Below are 23,261 nucleotides of genomic sequence, written 5' to 3'. Positions count from 1 at the left end.
TGGCACGTCTTTTTATGGATTGGGCACGCCTTTTGATGGCACGCCTTTTTATGGATTGGGCACGCCTTTTGATGGCACGCCTTTTTGACAAAATTGGGCACACCTTTTGAGGGTGCAACTTCTACATGGGTCCGACAAGACTCTGTAAACTGTCCCGACATTGATTCCGGTTAGCTCCTTCATGGGTCCGACAAGACTCAGTAAACTGTCCCGACATTTGATTCCGGTTAGCTTTTCCAAGGGTCCGACAAGACTCTGTAAACTGTCTCGACATTGATTCCGGTTAGCTCCTTTATGGGTCCGACAAGACTCTGTAAACTGTCCCGACATTGATTCCGGTTAGCTCCTTCATGGGTCCGACAAGACTCTGTAAACTGTCCCGACATTGATTCCGGTTAACTCCTTCAAGGGTCCGACAAGACTCTGTAAACTGTCCCGACATTGATTCCGGTTAGCTCCTTCATGGGTCCGACAAGACTCTGTAAACTGTCCCGACATTGATTTCGGTTAGTTTCTACAAGGGTCCAGCAAGACCCCGTAAACTGTCCTGCTACAACGGTCCGACATGACCCCATAAACTGTCTTCTACAACGGTCTGACACGACCACACAGTGTCTGCTACAACGGTCCGACATGACCCCGTAAACTGTCTGCTACAACGGTCCGACATGACCCCATAAACTGTCTTCTACATCGGTCTGACACCGCCATCCAGTGTCCTCTACACCGTTATGACACCACCATACAGTGTCCTCTACATGGTTATGACACCCCCATACAGTGTCCTCTACAACGTTATGACACCACCATCCAGTGTCTTCACCAATGGTCTGACACGACCATACAGTGTCTCTTATCCTCTTTTATTTTTATGTATTTTCTTGTTTTGTTACTCTCTCCAAACTCAAGTTGGTTAGTTCCTATCCCCCTTGAGTTTGCGGGGGGCTGTTAAAATCCACCTACTCTCCACCTACTTCACCCACTTAAACCTACTCCACTAAACCTAACCCACTACACCACTACCACCTCACCTACTCCACTAAACCTAACCCAATACACCACTACCACCTCACCTACTCCACTAAACCTAACCCACTACACCACTACCACCTCCACTTCACCTACTCCTTACCTACTACACACTCACCCTCTTCTATATATAGGAATCATGAATCATTGTAATAGACATCAATATATCAATCAATAATAATACATACAATTTATTCTCTCTCTTTCTCTATACATTATTTCTTACAATTAGATTTTGTGAAATTTTGTGACTGCAAAAGTATTTGAAAAAATAAAAGTTTAAAGGCTTGTAAAAGGGTAGGGCTTTGGAAATGAAAACACAAGTGTTTAGGGGCTGTTGGTTGACTTTTTTAAGCACTGCGAACAGTAACCTTGCTGGAGAGAGAGAGAGAGAGAGTGCTTCAACCTCACAAGGGATAGGCCAATCACAGAAATACAATCTCAAATTTTCATAATAATAACTCTTCTCGAATCATTGAGATTACACATCTATTTATAGGGTAAAGACTCTCCTAATTCTATAAGGACTATAACTCAAATTTAGAAACTAAAAATATTTAGGAACTACTAATATTCTAGACTAACTATGACTTCCAATTCTAATTCAATCATAATACGAAACTTTAATGACTTCTAATTCTACTTTAATATCAAAATAGGAAATTTAGACTTTTGACTACTAAGATTATTTTAGACATGATAAAACCCATATATAATAACCCATTTAATAACTTGATCCAAAATAAAATCCATAGGTAACCCCTACAACCCATGTCCTACAATTATTGGAATTACCATTGTACTTTTAATTACTGAAACCTACTATAATGACATGAAGACTCAAAATAATTTCAAATCTTTAATTCTTGATGTCCTAAATGTGCTTCATGTGAAATTCTAGATTTGCTTTTTTTTTCTTTCCATGATCTTCATCATTCTCCTCTGCATTTGAAAAAGCTCGACCTCGAGTTTTATAATATTGAAGTATGAGGATTATGGAATATTGCACTTGCAACCATTCAAATTGATTGTTTTGAACGAACGATGAGAAAATCAAAAAGTTCAAAGTTGTCATCACTACCACATCGAATTTATTAAGAATAATAAACTTAATGTGAACTTCATTTTCTTGTTAAGAGCAGAAAGTTCATTTCCATCATTTTTTGTGTCATTGGCTTTAGAACCTTGATCATGATGATCTATCATGCTTTCTGTAAAAAAATAAATGTATTATTGATTGATATGATGATTGATTAATTGATATGTTATATTACAAATCAGAGTAGCTCATTATATAGGAGAGGGTTTGGGTAGTAGGTGAGGAGTAGGTGAGGGTAAATTGGTGGTAGGTGTAGTAGGTGTGGTAGTAGGTGGTGGTAGGTGTAGGTAAATTCTAACAGCCCCCCGCAAACTCAAGGAGGATAGAAACTAACCAACTTGAGTTTGAAGAGAGGAACAAAACAAGAAAATACATAAAAATAAAAAAGGATATGAGACACTGTATGGTCGTGTCAGACCATTGGTGAAGACACTGAATGGTGGTGTCATAACGTTGTAGAGGACACTCGATGGCGGTGTCAGACCGTTGTAGAAGACAGTTTATGGGGTCATGTCGGACCGTTGTAGAAGACAGTTTATGGGGTCATGTCGGACCGTTGTAGAAGACAATGTTGTGACAGTTGTGGTGACAGTTTACGGAGTCTTGCTGGACCCTTGTAGAAACTAACCGGAATCAATGTCGGGACAGTTTACAGAGTCTTGTCGGACCCATAAAGGAGCTAACCGAAATTAATGTCGGGACAGTTTACAGAGTCTTGTCGGACCCTTGTAGAAACTAACCGGAATCTATGTCAGGACAGTTTACAGAGTCTTGTCGGACCCTTAAAAAGTCGCACCCTCAAAAGGTGTGCCCAATTTTTCAAAAAGGCATGCCATCAAAAGGCGTGCCCACTTTATCAAAAGATGTGCCATAAAAAGGCGTGCCAGTTTGTCGGGCGTCAAGAGGCGCGCGATGCGCGTGGCTGGCCCTGGCTATTTAAAACAAGGTTGAGGCGAAGGCTGTGCATACTAGTCTGAAACCTCTGAACGCTCGGAGAGCTTGTCTCTGCAAATCTTGAAACACCCGGAAACCAACCCTTTTCTGAAACACTTAGCAACCCAAAAACATGGCCTCTTCTTCCCGTCCAGCTACCCAGAACCTGCTCACGCTCTTTCCAGAACTGAACGAGCCCACAAGAGAAATAACTGGTGCGGTGGCCAGTGAACCGCAACCAAACACCTCTGGTTTTGCTCCATTGAACTTTCCGATGCGGTCGGTGGAGCAAAAAATGGCGGTGCAAACTGATATTGAGGCTAATCAGTATACTCTGAAGTCATGCGTGGAAACCATGACAGCGGTCACAAATTTGTCGAACCGGCTGCAGAGTAGGACAAATGAGATGCAGCATTTAAATTCCCAGCTGGCTCTGCTCCAACGCATGTATAAGGATGCGCGAGCAGAGATAAGCGTGCTAAAGGCAGAGAATAAGGAGCTGAAGCGGAAGGCCACCGTGATGTTCCGATTTGGAGGGCCACCATATGCTGTAGTGGAGGAGCAGGGAGGAGGCAACTTGCTTGGAGGTCTAGGAAGCACGGAGGCAACACCGGCAAGGGCTGCGCAGGACGGAGGCAAGAAGAAGAGACCGGCGGCAGAGTAGATAAGAAAAACTCCCGCCTGTGGATGTGGTGTTTGTTTTTGTTGTTGTTGTTGTTTTTTTTTTTTTATTTTTTTATTTTTTTTTTATTTTTTTGTGGAGAACTGTAATCAGGGTTGATCCCTAAGATAAATAAAACTAAGTTGTTGTGCAAAGCTGTATAAATTTGGTTTTTTTTTTTTATTTTTTTTATTTTATTTTATTTTATATATATATATATATAGGAAAAACGAAAATGATAAAGACGGGGATAAGAAGAAAAAGACAAAGAATTTGTCAAAAGGCTGAGGGACATGCCATGTGAATGGATGTTTTTTTTTTTTTTTTTTTTTTTTTTTTTTTTTTTGATTTTGACAAAAAAATAAAATAAAATAAAATAAAATAAATAAAAGGGATAGTGGGATGACAGTGTGGTGTTGTTTGAATAATAAAAAAATAAAATGGCTCTCTTTATGCATGTGCGTGTGTGTTGGGATGGATGATTATGTTGGAAAAAAGAAGAGAGAGAATTGGGACCTATGGGTTGGCAAAAAATAGAATAATAAAAAAAAAATTTTAGCAGTAGTAAATCATGCGTGTCTGTCAATCCCGTGGGTGTGTGTGTCATGGGTGAGAGTGGACTGTCAGATCCACTTGTTTTTGTTTTTTTATTTATTTTTATTTTTATTTATTTATTTATTTATTTTTTTTTTGTGATTTCAAGATGAGACCCTCATGAACATGTATAGAAAGGTTTTCAAAGCAGAGTTGGAATTTCCGCCATGGATTTCCTCTGAAGCTCGGAGGTTAATTTCGAAGCTCCTAATGGCCCTTTTCCCGCCGCCTCTATCTTCTCCATGATCGCCGAAGCAGAGCACCTCGACGTGAACAGCGACCCAACTCTCCTCTTGTTCTCGAACAAGAGCGATAGATCAAACCCAGATGACAGCGATGAAATGAACTCGAATGCGTTGAAAAAAGCAGGGGACGAGGCCGATGTCTTCATCTGGGAAAGGGCTAAGCTATAAGGTGGCGCAGGTGAAGGATTTCAAGATGAGGATGCAGAGGGCCACGAAGGGGAGAAAAGGAAGGCTGGCGGTGACGGTGGAGGTGTTTGAGGTGGCGCCGATTTCACTGAAGAAGGTGTTTGAAGAAAGTCGGGTTAGCAGCCTGTTTCCTCAACTTAAAGAGGAACGTACTTCCAGCGGCTGATCTCCGCAGTCGATTTCTGCCATAGCCGCGGTGTCTCCCACCGCGATCTCAAGTCTGAAAACCTCCTACTTGATGAAAATGGTGATCTCAAAGTCTCCGATTTTGGGTTCTCTGCTTGGCCGGAACAGCTTCGAAACGATGGTGCTAAAGCTGATCTATGGTCTTGTGGTGTTCGACGAAATGTCCCAGAGGGATTTTGGGTTTGTTTCGGCGAGGTGGTAAAGAAGAGTGAAGGTATGTGTAGAAAATTCTAGCGGACTAGGTTGAGGTCCGGCGGACGGCTAAGGTGAGGTTGCCGCCCGCCGGGGAAGCGAAAATATTAGGTTCTAAACCTGCTCTGATACCATGTAAAAAAATAAATGTATTATTGATTGATATGATGATTGATTAATTGATATGTTATATTACAAATCAGAGTAGCTCATTATATAGGAGAGGGTTTGGGTAGTAGGTGAGGGTAAATTGGTGGTAGGTGTAGTAGGTGTGGTAGTAGGTGGTGGTAGGTGTAGGTAAATTCTAATGTATTATTGATTGATGTTTTGATGTATTACAAGATTGTTGTGTTTATTGATCTTTATATCTGTATATTACAAGTCCTATATATAGAGAGGTTTTGGGAGTAGTAGGTGTAGAGTGGGTGGTGGTAGTAGGTAAAGTGGAGGTGGTAGGTGGAGTGGGTGAGAAGTAGTGGAGGTGTGTAGTGGTAGGTTTTAGTGGGGTGGATGTAGTGGGTTAGGTTAGTGGGTTAGGTTTAGTGTACATTAACAGCCCCCCTCAAACTCAAGGAGGATAGGAACTAACCAACTTGAGTTTGAAGAGAGTAACAAAACAGAAAAGTAAACTGATAAATAAAAAACAAAACAGGATAGGAGACACGGTATGGTCGTGTCGGACCGTTGTAGCAGACAGTTTACGGGGTCATGTCGGACCGTTGTAGCAGACAGTTTACGAGGTCATGTCGGACCGGTGTAGAAGACAGTTTACGGGGTCATGTCGGACCGTTGTAGCAGACACTGTGTGGTCGTGTCAGACCGATGTAGAAGACAGTTTATGGGGTCATGTCGGACCGTTGGAGCAGACAGTTTACGGGGTCATGTCGGACCGTTGTTGAAGACAGTTTACGGGGTCATGTCGGACCGATGTAGCAGGACAGTTTACGGGGTCATGTCGGACCATTGTAGCAGGACAAATGAGGTGCAACAGTTAAACTCCCAGCTGGCTCTGCTCCAACGCATGTATAAGGATGCGCGAGCAGAGATAAGCGTGCTAAGGGCAGAAAATAAGGAGCTGAAGCGGAAGGCCACTGTGATGTTCCGATTTGGAGGGCCGCCGTATGCTGCAGTGGAGGAGCAGGGGGGAGGCAACCTGCTTGGTGGTCTAGGAAACATAGAGGCAACACCGGCAAGGGCCGTCCAGGACGGAGGCAAGAAGAAGAGACCGGTGGCAGAGTAGAGAAGCAAAATCCCGCCTGTGGATGTTTTTTTTGTTTGTTTGGTTTTTTTTTTTTTTTTTTGTTTTGTTTTTGTTTTTTTTTTTTTTTTTTTTATGTAAAATGGTGATCGGGGTGAGCCCCGACATGAATAAAATAAGGGAAAGTTTGGTGTGCAAATCTGTATATTTTTGGTTTTTGTTTATTTATTTATTTATTTATTTATTTATTTATTTTTAATGGAAAAGGGAATATAAAATAAAAGAAATAAAGGTAATATGGCAAAGGATAAGAGAGTATAATATATTATACAGGTTGGTGGGAACGTGGTGTGGTTTGAATTTTTTTTTTTTTTTTTTTTTTTTTTTTTTAATGTTTTGTTGTGTGTTGGTGCAAAGAAATAACAATGAAAAAAAAAGATGAAAAAATAAAGTGAAAGAGAAATAAAAAAAAAAAAGGAAGAAATAATAAGAAGAGATGGGAAATCAAAACGAGAGAGTGAGGGAAAAAGGAGAATGGTTCACGTGGGTTCGTGGCCCACGATGTTGTGAAAATCTGCAATGGTTGGTTTTTTTTTTTTTTTTTTTTTTTTTTTTTTTTAATGAAAAAAAAAAAATAAAGAAAGAAAATAAAAAAAAGAAAGTGGAGTACAAAAGGTGGACACTGCCAGTGAAAAACATGAGGGTAATGATTAGACCATGTTTTAATAATAATAAAAAATGAGACCACTTGGGTGGGCTTTTTTAATAATAATAAAAATTGAGACCCCATGCGTTGTGTGAGTGGGTGGTCTGTGTCAATGGGGTGCTGGGTGTGTAAAACTGTGTAGTTTTAAATGAGACCACTTGTAGTTTTAATAATAATAAAAAATGAGAAATAAAAAAAAAAAACAGGATAGGAGACACGGTATGGTCGTGTCGGACCGTTGTAGCAGACAGTTTACGGGGTTAGTAAGCAAATTAATTTTTGCCTTCATTTCTTCAATGTTCTCAATATTAGCAACATGTTCATCTTGCTCTTTCATAGTTTCTTCAAAATATTCTACACTATCAACGTTTTACTCCTGTATATTAGTCTTTTGTAAAATAGCAACCAACAATCTTTCCGTGGAAGCTTTCAATCCATTCAAAGTTGTCTTGATAGTATGCACATCACTCTTTATTGTTGCAACATCCTCCTTAATTATCGCAAAATCCTCCTTTAATATCGCAACATCTTTCTTAGTAGCTCTATAATTTATTGACAAGGCTTCAAACTTCCAATTTAATTCAATGCTTGTCAACATTGTAATAAAAAAAGAAATTTCATCAAAAGATTGGTAATGAACAAGGTAGGATCTTGAAGCTCTGATACCAAACTGATGTACGACGAGAAGGGATTACTTTCGTACAAGTAGTGAGCTGAGTTAAGTATACTAGAAGCAGTAACAATAGACTATATAGGGCTAGATTTTTTGGTTGCAAAAGTATTTGAAAAAATAGGAGTTTAAGGGTTTGTAAAAGGGTAGGGTTTTGGGAATGAAAACACAAGTGTTTAGGGGATGTCGGGTGGCTGTTCTAAGCATTGCGAACAGTAACCTTGCGCGAGAGAGAGAGAGAGAGAGAGAGAGAGAGAGAGAGAGAGATGCTTCACCCTCACAAAGGATAGGCCAATTACACAAACACAATCTCAAATTTTCATAATAATAACTCTTTTCAAATCATTGAAATTACACATCTATTTATAGGGTAAAGACTCTCCTAATTGTATAAGGACTATAACTTAAATTTAGAAATTAAAAATATTTAGCAACTACTAATATTCTAGACCAACTATGACTTCCAATTATACTTCAATCATAATAGGAAACTTTAATGACTTCTAATTTGACTTCAATATCAAAATAGGAAATTTGGATTTTTGACCACTAAGATTATTTTAGACATAATAAAACCCATAGATATTAACCCATTTAATAACTTGACCCAAAATAAAATTCATGGGCAACCCCTACAACCCATGTCCTATAATTATTGGAATTACTAGTGTACCCTTAATTAGTAAAACCTACTATAATGACATGAAGACTCAAAATAATTCCAAATCTTTAATTCTTAATGTCCTAAATGTGTTTCATGTGAAATTCCAAATTTGCTCTTTTTCTTCTTTCCATGATTTTCATCAATTTTTCTTACAATTAAAGGGATGATCGTGATTTGCCTCTCACTTGCAACAAAATTTGCTCATCTTTTACCCTTCCTCTGCTGCATAAAACTAACATTTGTTCAATTGAATGAAATGATGAAGTTTTTAATATTTGGAAATGGAAACACGGGGTTTGTTTGAATATCATAGCATCTTGTTGAAGGTGACTTGTTTTGGATATATATTGTATTGGAGCCAATCTATGTTACCTGGAACGTGGATCGTTCCGGTATGTGGAACGGGGAATGTGAACATGTTATGCTCCATGCTCTAAAATGTAGTACGATAGGGGTACACTTTGTATATATTACATTTAAGAATTTAAGGTACTTCTAGAGTAATTTTCTTCTAATTATTAGGCATCTATCAATATATATATATATATATTTCATTTTTGATATTTTCGTCTTGCCAAAATTTAAGTCAACTTAGATTTTAGTTCATTATATTTGATTGTTTTCCTCTTAAGGTAACATTTAAGGAAATATATTGGGAAATTTTTTTGGGATCGTTTCGGATCACTAAATTTACCATTTTGGAATGAAAGTGTATCATGTTTCGGAATGTGCATACCACTACGTAATTCACTACGTAATTCGTTAGGGTATTGGTGTTTTCTGGTAACACAGGAACCAATTTATAACTTACATTTAGGCTTTGTTTGTTTCGTTGTAAAATATTTTATTTTACCTATTTCCTGTCGTTTGGTTGGCCGAAAAGTGAGTAAAATATTTTACATCATAAAGTGTAAAATGATTTACGTTTAAAAATTCCGTAGTTATTTTTATTTCTCATCACGGACACTACTTGAAGTATATTTCAAGTTTCACTACTTTCATACACATTGAACGTTGTTGTTCTCTCTCTCTCTCTCTAAATATGTATATACACACCTATACATATACATATATTATGGTTGAGCAATTGATCGAAATTAGGTTTTGGATTTGTTATTTTTGTTACATTCAATCCTTGTCTTCTTTTATTCTTTAGTAATGATATACAAATAGAATTTGTATACAAAAATTGTATATATAATGACATGTCACATTCATATCCACTTATTGAAAGTTAAAATTCTCATTACTATTGTTCATAATTGTAAGAATGACATTGCCACATCATTTGTGTTCAATTCTGCATGAAAATTATGTATGAAAATCATTTTCCTTTATTCTTTTTAAAATCTACTTTATAATTGGTTCTTTATTAAAGTTTTTGTTGTAGAGAATATTTTAAATGCTAACTAAACACCGGAAGGAAATTTTTGTTTTTTTGGAGCAAAATCATTGTACATGAAAATATTTTACGGCTAAAAAATGGAGCTTTAGGGGCTACCATTTGTTATTTATGTGATGGTGATGTAATTTGACCAGATAGTAACCTATCTTAATTTTCTTAGCAGAAGAATTATTTTATATTTGGAATCCAAATGTGTGTTTTGGTGAATAACTTGATATTTACTCTTGATATGAATTGTTGATAAGTGAGATTTTGTATATTCTATTCTCTTGAAACACCTTGTTTTCCATTGGTGATGTTTAGGAGCTTCAAGTTGATTTTATCCAATATGATCATCCTATTGTTTTGACAGTTGAAGCTCAGGTAATAAAAAAACAATTCTTCTCTTTCTCTCTCTCTCTCTCTCTTTCCCTCTCTCTCTCTCCTGTTTTTTGTGTGTTCTGTAAAGCAACTTCATTTGTTTACCATCAGGCTAAATATGTTGGTCATATGAAAGGCGCATTGAGTAAAAATCTATTCTTAAAGGTATGATATTTCAAGAGTTGGAAAGGCACTCTATTTTGTTACCCCTCACACTTCCATCTCCCTTCTGATATTTCAATATCCGCACCTTCTTTTCCTCTATATTAATGGCTTGATACTTCATACTTGCACTTGCTTTTATGTGCAGGATAAGAAACATAGGTTTTACATTGTTTCTGCTTTGGCAGATACCAAAGTAGATCTGAAGGGTAATAAATATACCTCTGATTGCTTCATCTAAATTCTAAAGCTCAAGCTGCTCAATTGACTTAGATAGATGTTACTAGACTTGGTTTTCTATATGTTCTTTTGATTGGTTTGTAGCCTTTTAGGTTTTTACTATCTTAGATGTTTATGGGAGTTATTTGTGGCATTGAAGCTGAGCAGTTCTATCTCAGAGGCTTGGTTTGGGAAAAGCAGGTTTAAGAATGGCTCATGAAGAAGCACTACCAGAAATACTTCAGGCACGTATATGCTATTAATTCTTTGTGCCTGTGATGTTTTATTTAATCAACTGAGAATGTCATATGCTCTCTTTCTTTGCTTGCAATAGCCTGGCAAGGCAGTAACCCCCTACCTCCACCCAAAAAAAAATAAAATAAAAAAGTAAATAAAAAAGATGAGTAAAAAAGAAATATGTTGTCCCTGCTTTCTAATGTTGTTTCTGAGATAAACTACACGCTAAAGCTAAGAAGCATGGACACCGTTTTGGTAGCTATGATGTTGTCTGAAAGGTGTCAGTAGGGTTATTCACGGGTCCGATTGGATCAGTGTTATTAAAGGCGCACCTAGGCGTGCGATTAGTAGGCTTGAGTCCCATCTAAGCCCAAGGTTTGCGCTTTGTAGTGTTCCAGGCTAGGCGACTTCAATAAGGCGCGCCTAGGTGTGTGCCTAGGCCCAAGTCCTGTCTAGGCTCAAGGTTTGTGCCTTATAGTGTTCCAGGCTAGATGACTGTGATAAGGTGCCTGATTGGCTTAAGGTTTGCGTCTTGAGGGTTTTTTATTTTTTTTTTATTGTTGCTTTAATAGGTTTTGTTTAAAATCTGACCATTGATTTAATATGGTGCAGCTGTAGAAGATCCCTACTCTTATTACAGATGCCAATATATTGGGCATTCAATCCCAAATCAATGATATAAGAAAAATTAGCCCTAATACCTAATCTCCAAAAAATACTAAATGTTTAACATTTCATTTGTTTATGTTGAATCCTAAATTATTTACTTATATTAAATTATACATTTTTTTTCCGTACAAGATGCGCCTCACTTCGGTGAAGCCTGCCCCTCGCCTTGCGCCTTGAGCGTAGGCCCCAGGAGACCTTGGTGCCTTGGTGCGCCTATCGCCTCTAATAACACTAGATTGGATCGGTTTTCCTATCAATTTGCCAACTGACCCGACCATGATGGGTTGAAGATATAATCAACCTCTTTTGATTGATGTGCTGTTCGAAATCGACCGTAAGTGACATTCGGTTTTGTGGTTGGTCTTGGTCGGGTTGCACGGGTCACGGAAAGTCATAAACACAAAAAATAGCAAAAGAGAAAGGGGTTTCAATGTCAATTGGAGAAGAAGATAAGACATAACACTAAAAAATAAAGGCTGTATTAGGGAATGATTAACACTCACCAAGAATCAACGAGTGTTTATCTATTTTGCTAAGTGCTTTCGAGTGTTCATGGCCGTTGTTCAACATCAATTTACTAGGAATAACCTAGTTTAGGGTTTGACTCTTCATCATTGAGTCACGGTCATGGATAGGTTCTGGAAATCGATATAATGGAAGTAGATGAAGGATTTTAGGGGAAAGAGGGAGAGAGAGACTGTGAGAAAAAGCTGAAGTGGTGTGAGGAAGATACCAAAAAAGAGGGAGAGCAGAACAGGTGTGTGTGTGTGTGTGTGTGTGTGTGTGAGAGAGAGAGAGAGAGAGAAGGGGTGAATGCATGTAAGTGAGAGTGAGAGAGCTGAAGAGGCGCGTGAGGGAGGAAGATACAAAAAAAGAGAAAGTCACAGCAGAACATGTGAAGGAAGGAGATACAACGAGAGAGAGGGAGAGAAAAGGACATCAATGTCAGGCACTAGTTCTAAGAATCCTATCACCTCTATGTAACCTACTCCCTAGAGTAGTCTATCAAAATCAAGTGCTAAAAGTCATTATCACTTGTCAGGTTATAATGCTTAGAGATAAAGGGTAATACGAAAGTCAATAACACGCATACACGAGTAAAATTATATATAATTTAATAAATATAGGTCAGATTGGTCTTTTCGGTTACCACGTATATGAAACTATGGCCCGTCCGAAAAAATTGATTTTTTCACTGAAAGCCGCTACCGACCGTTGTTTATTAAGAAACCGTCCGTGGGTTGATTTTTTGGTTCAGATTGATCAGTTTAGTCAGATGGTTCGGGTTTTTGTACATCCCTAGATGTCAGACACAATTTCTCAGACATGTGTCAGACATGCCATGTGATTTCTCCAAATTATTTTATTTTATTATATATTTATTAAGGCAGACACATTAGAGACATGATCCACCCTTCAAACATGGCCAAGACTTGTTTTGGTCCTAGATTGTATTTTTGAAAAGATGATTCGGCGGTCAAAATGAAAAAGGAAAAACTATTCCCTAGTTGCTTCTATCCATGGAGCCCTCATGCACTCTTATTTATAGTTTTAGCATGAGAGAGCAACCAGAGAGAGAATTAGTGGGCACCAAAGACTAATCAGCATGGTTCTACTATCAGTGAACTCCATCAGCGACAACATGAGTGAGAGTGAGAGGGACCAGTTGACCTCTAGCAAAAGAATAGTGGGTGGTGAAAGACATATGGGCAAAAGCACCCAATAATAGAGGTGCAACAGTCTCTTTACTTTCTTTTGTGACCTAAGCTGTTGAGTTGTGAGAGGATGTTTAGTTTGTTCATGGCCTAGCCCCTTTGGTTGTGAAATTTTGTTTTGTAGGCTTGGTCTTGGTGTTTTCTTTCCCAGGTTAACCACTTAAGTTGTGAGTGGATTTTCTTAGGCTAGGTTTGGTTTGTGCGTCTCTGTTTGAGAGTTGGGTGCCTTCTAGCATTCCTTGAACTTTGTTATATATTCCTTTTTTTTTTTTTTTTTCTTTCTTTTGGGGGTAGTAAAATGCTCTTACACCTTGATGCAAGAAGACAAATAAAGGTTCATATGTAAACTTCACCTCTTCTATTATGCCTTCTTTATTTGGCCCTATTTTTTGGTCAAAGGTAATCATGATGCTTGGTGCTGCTTCAAACTCCACCTCTTTTAGCCTTTCACTTCTGTCTTTTGGAAATCATTGTGGCGAAAATTCTCATCTTATATTTTGTTGGCACTCATGAATTCATGTCTCTTTCTTGCTTGTGTGCTTTGTAACTGATCTATCTCAGTAGCTTTGCTTCTTTAATGGATATATTTGACTACATTGGATTTTGGAGCATAAAGCATGGTTGTTCTTCTAATTTTTGGATTGGGAAATCTTCTTTTCAATTTGGTCTTGGGGGTTTGTGCCATCATGTTATTTTGTATCCAGTCATTCTTGGGAGAAAGAATATTTCTATTTGGGCAATTGATTTGTGTGAACAATATAGTATCATTCTGCTGCCTGAACAATAATATCATTCCGCTTGAACAGTAATATATGTATATTTTAATAGATTTGACTGAGATTCACTCCTTGACACTGCTTCTGTCTTTATTATTTTTAAGGTGCCTCTGGGTTGTGTGACTCCCTTTGCACTAGTGAATGATTCAGCCCGGTATGCTTCCTAATCTTTTATAGGCCGTTTTTTGAGATCATTTGTAATTTAATTGTAATATCCATCTGTTGTAATATCATTTTTAAACCCTATTTTCCCCCCCTTGCTTCTCTTTTGTGAAGGAATGTCTCCTTGATGTTGGATAAAGGGTTTAAAGATCAAGAGTGCTGCTTTTTCCACCCGCTATCTAATGATACATCAATCTGTAAGTGAGAATGGTTTCTTAAGAAAACTGTACTTATTTTGGTTATTTGTATTGGTGTTCGATACTATGGGATATTTTCTTTACCTTTTCTGATTGGGACTTTGGTTGGAGGTATTTGTGTTATCTATTTCAACTGTGAAATTCTAAAGACTCTTGATTTTATTCGGTGTACAAGTGTGAAAAACACTTTATATAGAATGTTCTTCTCTTTGAAAACTTCAATTTTTATTTTTCTTTTTTTGGTTTATAAGTGCTCTTATTCTGTTGGTTTTTATATTTCCCACATGACACTTTCACAGATCTGCTGTTTTTGTTGGTTGATAATTTGACTCTTTAAAATCCACTTTTAGTCTGTTCATTGTTGTGAGAGTAACAGCACAACCTAATAATTTGTCTCATAATTTTGCTGGTTTCAGCTCTTAATGCCCACAATCTTGACAAGTTTCTAAAATCAATAGGAAAAAATCCAGCCTATGTTGACCTGGAGGTAATTTCAAGTTTGTTTTCCTGAGTGAATTCACCTACTTATTGTTCAGTGGATTTTGTGATTCAAAAAGAATTTTCTTTCTTGAAGGCTAACCCTTCAGTAGGGAAGGATCAACCTCCTGATCTAGCAGCTCTTGTTCCATCTGACGCCATACCCCTGCCAGAAGAGCCACCAAAAGCAGCTCCCTTGCAAGCTCCTGAAAAAAATCACGTGTCTGTGAATAATAAGTCCACAGCTGTTACAGGTATGGAATTAGTGTGCCTTAAATCAACTTGACTTAAAAAAAAAAAAATCACGTGTTTGTGAATAAAATCAACTTGACTTTATTAGTTCAGTTAAGTTCTTTTGGTGATTTTGTAATTTACTTTTACTGTTATATTTTCCTTAGATTAATTTCTACAATGCACACTCATTTTAGTTCTTTCCGGAATGGAATTATTGTACCTTGATCACTTGGCATTTAAAATGAGTCTATTTGATTATTTATTGCAACTAAAGTGACCCATACTTCAGTTGGCATAAGGTGCTTTCAGAGTTTTGATACACAATTCTGTCATCTTTTTTAGCTTTAGGCCTTCTTGTTCTCTACTATGGCAACCAACTTGATATGCATCATACCTTATTTCAAGAGCCTCTTCTTTTTTCCTTTTCTTTATTTATTTTAAAAATATCAGTATTTAGTATCTATTTTGGTACGGGGTTGCAAAAGGACTAACAACGTGTTACTTTCATAGAAGTCTTGGTGTCTCAAATCTCAAAGGGTCACTCCTGTGAGGTGAGACAAGTATGGAAGAACCGCACTCCTTTAATCAAGTACGAGTGAGGCCTTAGAGAGCCACTGATATACTTTAGGATGAACACACATCCCAATTTAGTAAAGGATAGATTCGTTTAATATTGATATTGCGGGCTCTGCTTGGTCAATAAACTTGGTAGGAACTAGGAAGGATCCTTCCTCCCTCTTAAGGAAGTCTGGAAAATCCCTTGTATTTTTGAGATGGCCTCTCTCAGCTTTTCGATTACTTATCGTGGGGACTTTGTATGTTACCCCCAGATATCAAGAGGCTACACACCTTGCCACCATCAAATCGTTTGGGAGACTACTTACTACTATTACTAAGAGAGAGGAAAAGTCATCCCTTGTTCCATTCCTTCCTAAGGTCAGGATAGGTGGGTTAACTGCAAAGAGAGAAGCAACATCCCTTAATGAAGGTCCTGTACCGATAACTCAAAATTTCATTGCCAAGCTACTTGAAATAGATTTCCCGGAAGTAGCCCATGGCTGGCTTGGGAAGTAGTTTGATCGAGGTATTGATTGTAGTACTTGATCACCCGTGGTTGGGAATGACTGTTTTCTTAAGGGCTGTCCTTATCATGTTGATGTGCATGATTGCTATTTGAAATTTTCTCTTCTCTTCTCCTCTCCTCTTCTTTCTTTCATCATCAGGTTAAATATTGATTTCCATCCTCTATCACTTGCCTTTTTAGGCTATATTTGATGGATAAAATCTTATTTTTTGTTATCCAAAACATTAGAAAAATACCCAGATCAGAAAATACCTGTTGACACACCCAGCTATACTTGACTAATTTATCTGATAACCCAGTGATATGGCTTGCAGACCTTGAGACCAATCAGCATGTTTACATCACTATAACATTCTCTCGTATCTAACGTCCGTCACGTCTGACTATATCACTTTGAATATCATAACGACAAGGTTTTAACGTTCTTGGGGTTAATTTTTTTGTATGTTTGACATTTTGACATTCACATATCCATCCTGTAATCCTATCACAATCTATCATATGTTATCACTCTTAATGAGTGATGACCTATGTTACACGGACTCTTCAAAATAGATCAAATACCCGTGTTGGACACCCGACACTCGGACAAGGGTATAGGATATGTGTTGGATACTTTTCAACGGATACTTCTTATATAATTGTATATAACACAATTATCGTATGTACATATTATTGTATAATTACTATAAATTTCATTTTGACACTGCAAGTTACATATAGTACCATTTTATCTCATATATTAGATTAAAAATATAAAAATATGATATTTTTTTGTCGAGTCCGCGTACCCTTAAATTTAAGATTTAATGAGTCTGATCTCTAGATGCATACCCGCACCCGACACCCGTACCCAAGTCCATGTAACATGATGACCATATAATATGATATTCTTCCCATTTGGTAATGTGCTGATTCATTGACTGAACTGTCAAAAACCATAGGATTGACGAACTTCAATGAACCAAGGACTACACATTGTGTTTGATCCAAAAAAAGAAAAGAAAAGAAAAGACTAGACATTGTGATGTAGGATGAGTGTGGGAAACACTCCCTAATAGTAGTGAGCCCAAAATAATGTGGGACAGCTGCAGAAAGCTTTAGGACTGATTTTCATTGGTTCTGGGTCTGGAATGGTGGTTCAAATTTTGGCTTTTGTGTTACTGTTTCTATTTCTACGGAGCAATGGGTAGGGTTTGGAGTTAGGAAGTACGGATACGGATATGGATACGGTGATACGGATATGGTGATACGCCAAAATCTGTACAAGAAGGATACATGTACGGTGAGGATACGTTCGTAAAATAAAAAAAATTATTTTTTTATAATTTTAATAATGTAATATGCATGAAAATAAAACCTGAAGCAAATTAATAAATAAAGAGAGAGATTCCTATTAAATAAAGAAATACTAACATTAAAGTTCCTAAAATTAAAATTTGGTAAAGAAATACTTGCATTAAAACAGTGTAGGGAAAGGGGGAAAAAAAAAAGTGGAAAAAAAATTAAATAAATTAGCCTAATAGATAAGGGAAAAAGAAAAAAAAAGAAAAGAAGAGAGAAGAAGAACGAGAGCAGAGAGTATTGACCATTGAAAAAATATAAATATAAAATAATAAAAAAATTATATACTTATTTGGCATATTAAAATATAAAAAATAAAAAATTAGAAAAAAAATTGAATACTTATTTGGTGTACCCCTCACGTATCCTGCCGTAACCGAAATTTAAAAAATAAAATAAAAAATTGGATATTTATTTGCCTTATCCGATATGTATTCCGCCATATCGGACACTTATCCGTATCTTATATGTATCCGATACTCGTATAACACCTTTTTTGGAATATTCGTGCTTCATAGGTTTGGAGAAATTATTTAAGTGGAAAGAACAATACAAGCACCCAAGAACATTATTTTTGCAGATCTAAGGTTCTCTCGTGTCTTGGTTGGTTCAATGGAGAATGATAAGGCTTGTCTACAGGGGTTTAAAGAGTGAAACAGATGCAGTGTAGATCTATTTGAGGCTTTAAAAGGCCTAAAATTGCAAGAGAATTAGAAACAATAAAAAAAAACTCTAGGTATCACACCTAAGATTCCATAACTTGTGTGATATGGACTCTTCTATTTCTCTCACAGTACCCATGTCCACCGGATATGACATGGGTAAAGGTATGAGATATGTGTCCGACACTCTACCTAATTTAGACACTCAGATACTTTAATTTGTGCCAATACATGAAGAAGAAGAAACTCACATTTGTCAGTAAAGCAATATTTTTAGCCTCTTACATGAATTAGATACAAAAATTTCATATTTTTCATGAATCATATTTAATTTCTAGTATGTTTCTACATAATTTACAACATCTCATCCTAGAATATTATATAATATGCAATATATATGTGCATATGATGTGTCTCTATACCTATATCTAATTTTGGATATGTATTTCAAAATCCCAAGATTTAAATTTATGAAGGTATGATGTTTGGATACACACCCACACCCGATACTCGTAGTCCGTAACAATCTCGCTGAGGGCTAGAATTGTATCACACAATTCTAAAGAAGTTCCATGAGTTCTGTTAATTATCTAAAATCTGACCTCTATTTTGTATAGATTTTAAAGATCTCCTACGCCAACTATAACTTGGACTTTGAATAGGAAAAAAAGAACTTTGACTTCTAAAATCTATATACTAAACCCAACTCTAGAACTCATTTGGTGAACCAATGTTTTGATTATATAAAAATCAACATCTGTGCCATTTTCTTGATAAAAATGGTAGGATACTTTGTGAGAAATGATTTTGATACATGTCGTAATTGTGGTTCTTGCTTATTTGCATATAAATATCTTGGCTGAAGCATATGAAGAAAAACAGTCACTGGACTTTAAAAGACTTTCATATCACTAATATTTCTATTTTCTTCTGTTACTGTTTAATTTATAAAATACTGTTAATAAGGCTTGTTTTAGATTTATGTGATTACGACAAACTACTCTGATCATGGGAAATTTTCAGTGAGAAAAGCCATTTAAAAAAGTCTCGTCTTGCTCTGTTTGAGTGCAAATTATAAGTTAAGATCTCTAATTGAGTAAATGACTATTGCATAAAAAAAAAAAATTTGAAAGAAGTTGGTTCATAATTTTGCATTGATGCAGCTCCTAGACCTATAGCTGATCATGACGGACCTGTATTTAATGGTTGTAGTTGTTAACAAATTCTTCTCTCTTTGATGCAGCAAAAGCTGCTAAACCATTCAATGATGCACAAAAGGAGAAATCTACCAACATGAATTTGTCACGCACTTTCACTGATCCTGAAAAATTTGTTGAAGAAATACTTGAGAAAACATCAGCAGTAATTCTCTCGGAGGTAAGTAGAATGTATGCTCTTTCATTGCAACCAAAAAACTCTTTTCTGGTCTAGGGCTGAGAAAGGAAATAATGCACAGATCAAAGGGGAGACAATTCAGGAACATGGGGAACAGCTTGGTGCTTTGGTATCAGACAGTGTCAAGAAACATCTTAGCTTGGATTTGATTAACCTGGCGGTGAGTTTTTCTTCTCTTTCTTTCCTTCTAACTCCTTTTAAACTGTGAGCTATGAAGCACCAACACTTCAAAACAAGTGCCGTATCCGTGTCAGACACACGGACACTTTGGGGACACGCAGATACTTTGGGGACACGTATGGGACACACCACATGGTGTGCCCCATTATTTAATTAATTTATTTTCAAGGGACATGTCGGGAACACTTTGGAGACATACTAGGGACATACCAAGTTGTCTTTTCTCCCATTTTATTTAGTGCTTGTGATGAATGTTGAATGTTTATTATTATTTTTTTTTAGATTTAAATACTTAATAGATCATCTATAAAAAAAGATATAAACTGCAAGTGTTAATTTAAAAGTGCTTTTAAAAAAAGAGAAAAGAATTAGTTATAGTTTTTGTTAGTATTGATTGTTTGTGGATGCAATATTGATCTAGATAGCAAATAAAAATATATGGAAACATATTTTATTGCTATGTCCCTGCCGTATCCTTGTCTCTATTTTTTTGAAATCGCCGTGTCTTGTATCCGCATCCGTGTCCGTGTCTGTATCCACATCAGTATCCATGTCGGTGCTTCTTATATTGAGTATGTCATTGGAAGTATGGAAGTGTTTGTTACATATTTCCATTTGAGGCAATGGATTCCTTATGAGCCTTGGAAAGGAAGTTCAGTTTCTTTGGATTTGGGGCTAATTTAGCCCTATTAGGAGATGCAAAGTCAGAATACCAACTATTGAGTGATCTTTGACCATCTAATTGAATATCTTTGTTGATTGGTTGCCAAAAATTTATTTGATGTTAAAAGTAAATGGTATTGTCTTATGGTCATTATGCACAGGTCCTCTAAGATTTTTTACCATGGGAATATATTGGCAGTTTGTTTGGATAGAGTGATTTGATGATAAATGAAGAGAAAGATAACTCTTTTTTCATGTTTGGTTTGTAAATTAGATGACAAATGGAGAGAAAGAAATCTATCTTATTTTATAGGTTTCATTTCTCACCAAAAGTGGGATTTGTTGAGAAACAAATTGATTGGTTCTATATTTTCTATAGTACTAAGATTGCCCATCAAAATACAAAGGAAGAAAAAGAAATCCCACCCATATCCCTATAGCACATACCTTTGCAATCCAAGAGTTCTTGGTGAGGGAGTGTAGGGCGTCCGAAGTGAATAGTGATTATGAGAGTAATCGGAGAGACAAAACTATGTTAATGAGCCAACAAATCTAGGTTAACCGGAGAATGAGTAGTCGGGTGAGGGTGAGGGTGAGGGTGGAACAAGTGGTTTAAGAAGAAAGAAATGACAGTGCACAAATGGGTAGCGTATCCCCCAAATCCCAAGAAGTTCTCCCTTTGACTTTGGGAAATGGGTCATGTTTATAGGCTTTTCCTTGGTACCAAAGAATACCAAGTGACCAAATAAGGTGATGACACATGTCCCTGTAGATCACATGGAATATATTGTCCTGAACCACCAGGCTGAGGTAGCCACGTGTCCCTCTGCATGTAGTATGTACTATTTAATTGGCACAAGTGCCTCAGCACGTGTCACTGTACTATCTGTATGGCATATACCTTAGCAACTTCCATTTTAAACCTTAGCAAGTGGACTTGCAATAATGGTACTTGTTGCTGCACCTACCTTCTTAGTTTGGTTTGTCTAAGACATGCATTCTCAGAACCTGGGTAAATAGAAAGGGTGTCCCTTGCTTTCAAGCTGCCCTGCTCCTATCTTTGCGGGGTCGCCTTGGTTCTCTAGGTCTGCTATCAACTCTAACCAGTAAGCGTTGGGGCCTGATATCAGTGCTAAGCTATTGAGCTTCGAAGCGTGCTATCAGCGTGAAGCTAGACCTTCGGGGCCTGCTATCAACCCTAGGCTGGTAATGCTTTGAGACTTGTTATCAGCGCCAAGTATTAGTCTCTACTTGTGGAATGGAAGCCTCCCTCAAAGTCTGCTATTATCCTTGTGGAATCTTCCCTTGGTAGGTAGTTACAGTAGTTGTAGTTGCTGCGACGACTCTTTCCCACGGCAAGTGCAAATGGCGACGCTGACAATACTGGAAATGTCGGAGTTGAGGTAAATTCTTCTGCAACTTGACCATTGCAAGTGTTGTCTCGAGAAGTAGTTTGCGGAGGGTTCGTAGTTGCTGCGGCTGCTTTTTCCCTCGGTAAAGTTTAAATGGTGGCGCCGACAATATTGGAAATGGCGGTGTTGAGGTAAAGTGTCTTAGCAACTTGACCACTGCAAGTGTTGCCTCCGCAACTTTTCTTAGCAATTTCGCTGCACGAAGCCTATTCGGACCCTTGGCGGGTCGGACCTGGTTCGGCCCGCTGGTTGACCCATTTCCCTTGGGTTTTAGCCCATGCTTCTTTAATTATACTTGCTCATCTAATAGAGGTGACCTCAGCACTTAAATCCATACTTAATTTATGCCCCCCTACATTTGCCCCCTACGCACGTGGGAAACATGCTCCATTTTCCCGCGCATGCATGACTTCAGCCGATGGACCTGGGTTCTTGTCTATTCAGTAAAAAGCTACTCTAACTTTTGTAGGGTCATGATGCTTTGGGGAGGCGCATTGATTGTGACGGGTCATGATGATCGTGGGGAGGTGCCCCAGGCCCATCTTCCTGGCCCCTTTTATAAATAGTTGCCTTGGGCTCCTTGGTACCCTACTTCTCATTCATCTTCCCGCTCTCCTGACTTCTCCCCTTTCAAACTTTCCTTTTCTTAAAGACTTCTTTGTTCTTTCAAAGTTTTCTCTTCTTTCCACACCTTCCACATAGCAAGCAACATATTCTTGGCCAACAAACCTGTCCTTTCACGTGCCGAATGGAGGAGGGCTCCATTCTTTGGGAGTCTTGCTGACCCATTTTGGACAGCCGACGACGCATTTGTCCCCGCTTTGGAGGAGCCCCTACTCCCATTTGCTAAGGCTTCTCTAGAAGAGGCTGACATGGTCAACCTTGCCTTAGTACTGTGGTTCCGTGTTGAACGCGGTGACTTTTTCCACTCTTACATCTACTATCGCACTCACTCCAGCCCCTTGGTTGACTGGCCTCTTTGGGTAGATGATGTTATTGAGGATGATGCCTTCGAGCAGCGTCTGAGGGTTGTTCGAATCCTTAATGTCATTCTGATTTCAAGGAAGCTTTTTATGCTCAAGGTGCAAACCAACACAGACGTCGTCATTTCCTATTGGAGCTAAGACACTCATACTTTCTCTCTTACTTGGGGAGAAACCGACCCTACTCTGGAGGATGTTTCGGTGTTGTTGCATTTCAGTTCCCATGGAGATCATACTTTCGACCCCGCCTCCCTAACTGTCAATGAACAGACTGCCGTTATCGTTTTTCAGAGTGCCTTCCGTGAGGCAAGGAAACACGACTCTTGGTATGATGCCAAAACCGGCGAGTTGTTAGCGGATAGGCTGATGAGGGACAAGACCATATACATTTCCTGGTTGAAGTACTTTTTCAAAGACATCCAACCGGTGGTTGGCAACATCATCGAAGAGGACCGTAATTCTATAGTTGGCCTGGGTTACTGTGACAACTTGTATCAAGCTGCTTTTGTGAGTTATTTCCTTTCTTTCTTCATTCTTCCCAGCAATCCAGCTGAGAGTTCGA

At 37.8% G+C, this 23,261-nt stretch overlaps 1 protein-coding gene and 1 long non-coding RNA gene across 2 annotated transcripts in view; one reads left to right on the top strand and one right to left on the bottom strand.

Annotated features, from left to right (window-relative positions):
• LOC114286204 (YbaK/aminoacyl-tRNA synthetase-associated domain-containing protein) overlaps positions 1–23,261 on the top strand; it is a 29,019-nt gene that overhangs the window by 3,513 nt on the left and 2,245 nt on the right. Inside the window, exons 2-11 of the mRNA XM_028229304.2 lie at positions 10,072–10,131; positions 10,240–10,293; positions 10,439–10,499; positions 10,678–10,754; positions 14,011–14,060; positions 14,183–14,265; positions 14,682–14,752; positions 14,840–14,996; positions 19,310–19,443; positions 19,523–19,621. Coding sequence (XP_028085105.2) covers positions 10,072–10,131; positions 10,240–10,293; positions 10,439–10,499; positions 10,678–10,754; positions 14,011–14,060; positions 14,183–14,265; positions 14,682–14,752; positions 14,840–14,996; positions 19,310–19,443; positions 19,523–19,621 — 846 coding nt within the window. The remainder of the gene's footprint in view (positions 1–10,071; positions 10,132–10,239; positions 10,294–10,438; positions 10,500–10,677; positions 10,755–14,010; positions 14,061–14,182; positions 14,266–14,681; positions 14,753–14,839; positions 14,997–19,309; positions 19,444–19,522; positions 19,622–23,261) is intronic.
• On the bottom strand, positions 862–1,179 carry LOC145822816 (uncharacterized). Its single transcript, XR_014364544.1, has 2 exons — positions 1,088–1,179; positions 862–1,045 (listed from the first exon to the last, which is right to left on the bottom strand). It is a non-coding gene; the product is annotated as an uncharacterized LOC145822816 (long non-coding RNA).

This window comes from Camellia sinensis, chromosome 3 (genome assembly GCF_055761805.1).
Source record: "Camellia sinensis isolate YWXY chromosome 3, ASM5576180v1, whole genome shotgun sequence".
Classification (NCBI taxonomy): Eukaryota; Viridiplantae; Streptophyta; class Magnoliopsida; order Ericales; family Theaceae; genus Camellia; species Camellia sinensis.
This window is presented reverse-complemented; position numbering and strand designations above follow the sequence as displayed.